The sequence below is a fragment of the Polyergus mexicanus genome, unplaced genomic scaffold, assembly GCF_030449975.1.
Source record: "Polyergus mexicanus isolate NDT 795.1 unplaced genomic scaffold, iyPolMexi1.0 SCAF_10, whole genome shotgun sequence".
In the NCBI taxonomy this organism is placed as follows: domain Eukaryota; kingdom Metazoa; phylum Arthropoda; class Insecta; order Hymenoptera; family Formicidae; genus Polyergus; species Polyergus mexicanus.
This window is the reverse complement of record NW_027223330.1, coordinates 7,594,546-7,601,458: the sequence shown is the minus strand read 5'-3', so window position 1 is coordinate 7,601,458 and position 6,913 is coordinate 7,594,546. Positions and strand designations below refer to the sequence as shown.

The 6,913-nt window shown below is 31.9% G+C and overlaps 2 protein-coding genes across 3 annotated transcripts; one reads left to right on the top strand and one right to left on the bottom strand.

Annotated features, from left to right (window-relative positions):
• The first annotated feature begins 627 nt into the window (after positions 1-627).
• Eaf (ELL-associated factor) lies at positions 628-2,656 on the top strand. 2 transcript variants are annotated; one of them, XM_070303153.1, is made up of 5 exons: positions 628-937; positions 1,102-1,333; positions 1,410-1,628; positions 1,925-2,199; positions 2,320-2,656. In XM_070303153.1, exons 1-5 carry the CDS (start codon positions 829-831, stop codon positions 2,418-2,420), a joined length of 936 nt encoding a protein of 311 aa, XP_070159254.1. In that variant the 5' UTR covers positions 628-828; the 3' UTR covers positions 2,421-2,656. The 2 variants fall into 2 exon arrangements, with proteins under 2 accessions (XP_070159254.1, XP_070159255.1); XM_070303154.1 differs by having other exon boundaries at positions 1,925-2,190; positions 2,320-2,654.
• Positions 2,645-6,394, bottom strand: Chpf (Chondroitin polymerizing factor). The gene is made up of 7 exons (XM_070303152.1): positions 6,225-6,394; positions 5,304-6,092; positions 4,917-5,224; positions 4,180-4,770; positions 3,779-4,054; positions 3,517-3,700; positions 2,645-3,429 (listed from the first exon to the last, which is right to left on the bottom strand). The coding sequence occupies exons 2-7, from the start codon at positions 5,947-5,949 to the stop codon at positions 3,128-3,130; spliced, it is 2,307 nt and encodes a 768-aa protein (XP_070159253.1). The 5' UTR covers positions 5,950-6,092; positions 6,225-6,394; the 3' UTR covers positions 2,645-3,127.
• Positions 6,395-6,913: the final 519 nt, after the last annotated feature.

The following is a 6,913-nucleotide window of genomic DNA, read 5'->3' as shown; positions in this document are numbered from 1 at the left end:
ACAAAACAGTGATTGACCATTCGACCACTGAATAGGCGCATTCAGCGGACTCAATAGTTGAATAGCAATCGAACATGATTGGTTCTCATTTTTAGAACTAACAAATCAATATCGAGTGTTGGCAATACCTCGTCAGTGTATTTGAGAATAAAAAAATTCTACCAGAAAATAATTCTTCCTAGCTGGTACAGTAGCGCTACCTAGAGAGTCACTAGGAGAGAGAGAGAGGCGCCAACTCAACCAGCCTTTTCGCGATTGGCTGGCATAATATATTTGGTCATTGCGACGCCAATGCAGAGCAGATGGGATACGAATTCTCGGACCGAAAATATCAAATGTTGGGGTTATATTACGCATTATATTTTGTAATATGCGTAATATAACCTTAAACATCGTATTCCTGCTCTGCATTGGCGTCGCAATGATCAAATCGGCACATATTATGCCAGCCAATCACGAAATGGCTGGTTGGCGCCTCTCTCTCTCCTATAGAGGCTCTCTAGTACAAGCTAGAAAAAGTATCTTATGAAAAATGGTGGCGTGATCCTTCTCAAGCTTCTCTCTGATTCTACTGTATATTTTTAAATTTGGCGCAAATTTCAGTTACCCATCACGTGACTCGCATTTCTCTTGGGGTCACTTCCTAGAAAAAACAAGATGGTACTGAAGTTCACATCTGTGAATTGACATGCCATACATATTTATTTTGTGTTTGACACTTGCAATTATTTTCAAAGAAAGCCAAGTGACGTTCAACAGAGAACGAAGAAAGAGAAATACTGCGTCCTAATATCTAGGACAAAGTTCATTTATTAAAATAAAAGAAAAATGCAAGGTATTAGCATGGTCGAACGACTCGGATTAGGTCCTGAAGTCCGCGAACTCAAACTAGGTCCAAGCTTTACAAGCAACAGTTCGAAATTTCATACTTTGAAATGTAAGTATAATTTCGAGATAAGTAACTGTCAGATTTTGCTTGAACAATGTTACAAATGTTAAGAATGGATGTGGACAAAAAGACAAAAACTTTTCTGACATAGCAATGAAGGAAAAATATATTTTCAGAATATCAATTGCATGTATAATTTTTTTTTTTCCCAGATGATTTTAAACCTGCGAGCGTTGAAAATTCAAAAGTAGCTAAAGTCGATGTCGGTTCAGATAACACAATAACAGTTACAGTTCCACATTTAGATGGTGCTGGTGCACCTCAGACTGTGTTCAAAGGTTCTCAAAGGCCTTATAACAAAGAATATGTTCTAATATTTGACAAGAATACTGGAGATATTACATTAGAGAAGCTAACTGCAAATATCCAAGTTAAAAAAACACGGTATGTTTATTGTGTTTCTATTATATCATATTTGTTGTACTTCATCAAGTCTTAATATATTTTGTATCATTTGCAGAGCGGAACCTAAACGAAATAGTAACGGTAATGGTAATGGTAATGGTAACTCTGCATCTGTTGAAGTTAAAAAAAGCCCTCCATATGGCAGAGCACATGGAAGAACCAAAGTTATCAGTGGGAAAAAGAAAGAACCTTTGCTTCAGTTGCATCCCAAACAGAGTCCACAACAGGCATCGCCGTACGATAAAAGAAGTCCGCCCAGTACATTTACCAATAAGTATGTTCCAAATGTATAAATACATAAATTATCAATAAAACATATTTTCTGTATTAGATCAGGGATATTGGACGATACACTATTTAAGCAGTAAACAAATTGATTGATTAGTTGAGCATTTTTTAGAAGATAGATTGTGTCGAGGTATATTTTCAATTATATCCAATTAATTTGTTTACTGCTTGCTATTTGAGTCTTTTTCATGTAATATATTATGGTTTTTGCTTTTTGTCACGTATAGAATCTAAGAAAACAGAATTATTGAATATACTCTAATTGAATATAATTTGATTTAGTTGTTCACCTGTACGGCCATCAAATGGACAATCAACCTTGGCCAGCTTGCCGATGATTGGTTCTGACAATGATGATTTTGTGCTATCGACACCGATGATGCCTATATCTTCCTCTGTACCAGCCATAACTATTTCTCCGCCAATTCAAATACCAAATACAAAATCTACTACTTTAGAAAGTGATTCCAGTTCGAGCAGTTCAAGTTCTGACAGTTCAAGCAGTGATTATGAAACAGAGACTATTCCAGTGCCAACAGCGACTAATGGTAAATATAGTATGTAATAAAATTTTTCTTAATGTTTCTTATAACTAAAAATTTATTGAAAGTTTATCTATCTGATAAAACACTCTTTATATTTCAATTTATATATTTAAAAAATGCTATATTTTTTAGGTTATTTAAATGGTACAACAGCCTCACCTACATTGTTCATGTCAGATAATCTCTTAAATGATGATCTACAGTTATCGGAATCAGAATCCGATAGTGATTAATGGTGATTTGTTATTAGAATACAGAATAAAGTTGTTTAAACAGTCAATTTTATTATTTTTGTTTTTCTGCTAACAATATAACAATAATTTTATCAATTATAATAAAAAAAAATTTCTTTTTCTTTTTTATTTCATACTGCAATTATATTAAATGATATAGATGCAAGAAATTTTGTAAATATTTTTCTTATGAGATGTCGAAATAAAATTGTTTTCTTATTATGACACATCATTTACTAAGAGAGACTGATAAAATATAAAAAAGAAATTTATATAAATTTTACATTGGTTGCAATGATAACAATTTTTGAAACTTTATACATGTATCATAACTTGCAAAAAGTGCAATTATTTTTATAGTTTTAAAGCATAAAATCTTAAGTTTAATGTTAACAAGATACATAAACTAATATTGTATTAATTATAAATATTTATTTCGAATAAAAAAAAAAATATATATATATATAAATTAATAAAATATATAATTTATTTCATTTTCATGTATAAATCTATGTAAAAAATATATCTAATTTCTCTATTGAACATTTTTGTCCTACACACACACACACATTGTAGGTATCTACATGAGTATATCTATATTTTCTCCTAGTTTTATGCGAAAATATAAAGTGTTTGATATAAGAAACATAAATTAATAAAAATCATTCTTTTTTGTAAAGAATACATACTGCGATTTCTACACTTTCTTATAGTTGATGATTCTGATAATCTAATATTAATCTAGCCAGTTGACTACGTTTACCCAAATAATTATTTCTCAGTTTAAGGCAATTTTTGTAAATACTATCGTTGGAAGCGTCGTTACAATTAATATCTTTGTATTTTATTTTTAATGTCGGTTCTACCGCGCGAAATACATGCATATCACTGAAAGACACATACATTTCAAATAGAGAAGTTATGGGACTGTGCTTGGAAAGTTTTAGTAGAGTAGCAATGTCCTTATCGGATCGTGCTAACGGAATGCTCATCTCGACTGTTTGCCGCACTGAAATACATTTTGATATATTAAGTTTTAATCGCACAATAGAATCGACTTCTCTCGAAGCAACTTAACAATATATGCGATTCATACTTGCGTTATAATCTCTGATGTAAAATGCGATATTATTGTAGTTCTGTTCATCATACTTTCCGTAATTACTATTGACATCCACCTCATTGGGAGCTGCTTCTTCCACGTAAATTATATCAGGATGGAATTCGATAAACGGGATCGGGCTGAATATCTGATAGCGACTGATGGTATTCATACGAACCTGAAAAAAATAAATTAATTAATTATATAATTATCAATAACAGAATAATTATCAATATGTCAGTTATCTCATACTTACTCTGTTTAAATAATCTATTTTTAATTTCGTTCTTGCTTCCACGAGAAGAACCAAACTCTCCGAAGAAAACTTCTTCGCGCATAAATCGGTCACGGCAATTCTTAACATTGGATTTAAATCTATGGAAGTTACGTTGTTGGGCAATCGTATGGAGAGCCAAGTAATTCTCGATTGATTCTTTTTATACTTTTCATTCAGCATTATTATGTTTCTTTTTACTTCATAAAAGATATCGCTTCTGCTTTTCGATGGTGAATCGAAATTATACAAAAGAACCTACAAAAATAATATATTGTATGTAAATAATGTAATATGTTAATATTATTTACTATTTCGTAACATATTTATAATACTAATTATTTATAACGCATATTATTAAAAAACTTTCTGTTTGAACTGACCATCATGAGAAAAGTCTTGTACTTTTTTTCCATACAGTCTTGCGCATAATGTTCCATAAAACTTAACGCATCTTGCTTTTTGTTTATATCAACGGTGATAATTATATTAATTCTTGTGTTTTCGGTCACATATGGCACGGGTATGATTTCTACTTTTCCTAACGGTTTGCAGACTTCGATTCTCTTTCTTACTTCCTTGCCCGTGGCCACTTCGTTAAACGCTATGTCGAGTATGTAATCCATTCCTCTGGATGCGTCAAATTTTTGATAACCATTCAGCAGCTTTTTAAAGTTTAGTTTGCTGTCGTATTTGTTTATAATATTATTCGTAACTGCGTTTATCACATAATCTACATCGGATTTTGCGTCGCCTCTTAGTTCTTGGATATTAACAAAGTCGGTCTCGAAGAAAACGTGAGATTCATTGAAATACGACCAACGCAAGATATCGAAACGTCCCAGGGGTTTATTTCCAGGTTGATTTCCAATGGGCCACGATACATTATGTTGATTCGGCGGACCAAGATGTGCAGTCGCAGATATTACTTTGCGTATATCGGTGATCGATTTGTGAATTTTGATAGAATTTATCTGAAAACAATGAGAGTCATGTTATAATACGAAGTGACACATATGTTTTATAAAACATTTTTTTATACATAGCTTATGTAAATGAAATTTCTATTCAAATGACGCCTGTGTATATAATTTGTACAGTACTATTTCAAAAGACTTACTGCAGCAAAGTACATATTAAGTTTATAAATAAGCATGTGATCGTAGATAGGATATATGGATAACGAATTTTGGAATTCATTTTGATTGGCCAATTGAGCAAAATCCTTCTCAAAATTAAATGTTGATTTCAATTGGGTCAATGTAAAGTTTTGTCCTTGTATTCGGTTGCTACAAGGTATAGAGGTGGAATGGAGAATGCAACGACCAACATTAATATTGTCTGAATCTGAATATGCGTTCTTGACACACCAGTCTAGATTATTTTTTATTTCTTGTATAATAGAATTACTCAAAAGAATACCAGATTCTGAAAATAATTTAAATTATTCGTTAATTCACGTATAAATTACATTACATATTTTGAATTATAAAAATGCACGTTTTACCCAGAGAACAATAAGTATCAATTTCACTTGGAGCACCTATGTGAACATTTTGACTCACACTTATTTTATTTACAAATTCTACCAGACCTCTTGCATTTACATAACTCACATCTTTAGTTAGAAAATAATAATCATAGCTTTCTACATAATTATCAATGATGTATTTCATAGCGTGAAAGGGTTTCAAGATGCTTCTCGTATCAGTAAATCCCACTATTCCAGGGAAGGAAACATTTGGTTTGGTTCCTTCTGGTATGGAAATAAAATAGCGAATTTTGTCTACTATATGAGCAATTGTTTTGTTCAGCGCTATATCTCTACTATGAAGATACTCTCGACTTGTTATAATTCCCACAAATAATTTCTCTCTAATTCCAAGCTCCGTTGAATAGTATCTCGGACGCACAAATGTTTTCTTTCCTTTTTGCATTGGTTGCGGTTTACTATCGGTGTTTATTCTTGGCTCGTAGGGATCTATGTCTTCCAAAGTATTCGAGAAATGATCAAAAGATTCTGTTGCATCGTGTTGTCTATCAACATCGATTGGTATCAACAATAAACTGAAACTTAGGCCCATACATATTCCCATTAACAAGTAAATATTACTCCAGCAGATCGAATACAAAACTCTAAACAATGGTCTCATTTTGCTGCGTTTAAGAAATTTTCGCTTTTTTCAAATTTTAATCCCCTATCGTGTTTAAATTATACTTTTAATAATATCTTTTTGCAAAAAAGATTTTTATTTATATCGCTTTAGAAAGTGTAACATTGTATAGTTTGTTGTATCTGTAAATAAATAATATATTAAAAACACACATTCTCATCATGCATATATATATATATATATATATATATATATATAATATATTACTAGCTTCTGTATCAGTTCTTCAAAATCCCATAATAACCTTAACTTACCAATGAGATTCGATATTGAAACTCTCTGTGCATTTTTCTGGTTTTAATCCGTTCGCAATTATCAAATCATAATCATTTGCATTACATTCATCGATTTATTTCTACAACAGATACGACAGATTCTATTAATTATACGACAGAGATAGAGAACGTATACGTATTCCATTCGCCCAACACAGTCATTCATTATTTGACATATCACACATATACACGCACACATGCTTATCCAATTACCACGTGTCCTTCAACCCTAACTACTCTTATATATATATATATATATATATATATATATATATATATATGTGTATATGAATACAGATATATAAAACGTTCGTCAATTATCGACATATTGCTCATGTTAATCCTCGCGAAGTTTACGAATTATTACGGACTTCGTATCAATGAATCCAAGCGCTACAGGCACTGCTTTTCCATGACAGTACCTTCCATTGTATAATGCTCGATGGAAAATTCATGCAAAATAAGGGCTACGATACGCACGAATCGCGAGCATACGATCGCCTCTAAGAATGCCCGTGATATGACGCTATGCGAATCGTTTTCCTTGTCCTATTTTACATTGCGACTTACGTGGCAAGCATCGCGGACGATGGTGAGACCACCAGGACAGTGCCAGGTAATTATTTTGACTTTGTATATTAAATTCTTCTCGAATCATTTCTTTATCA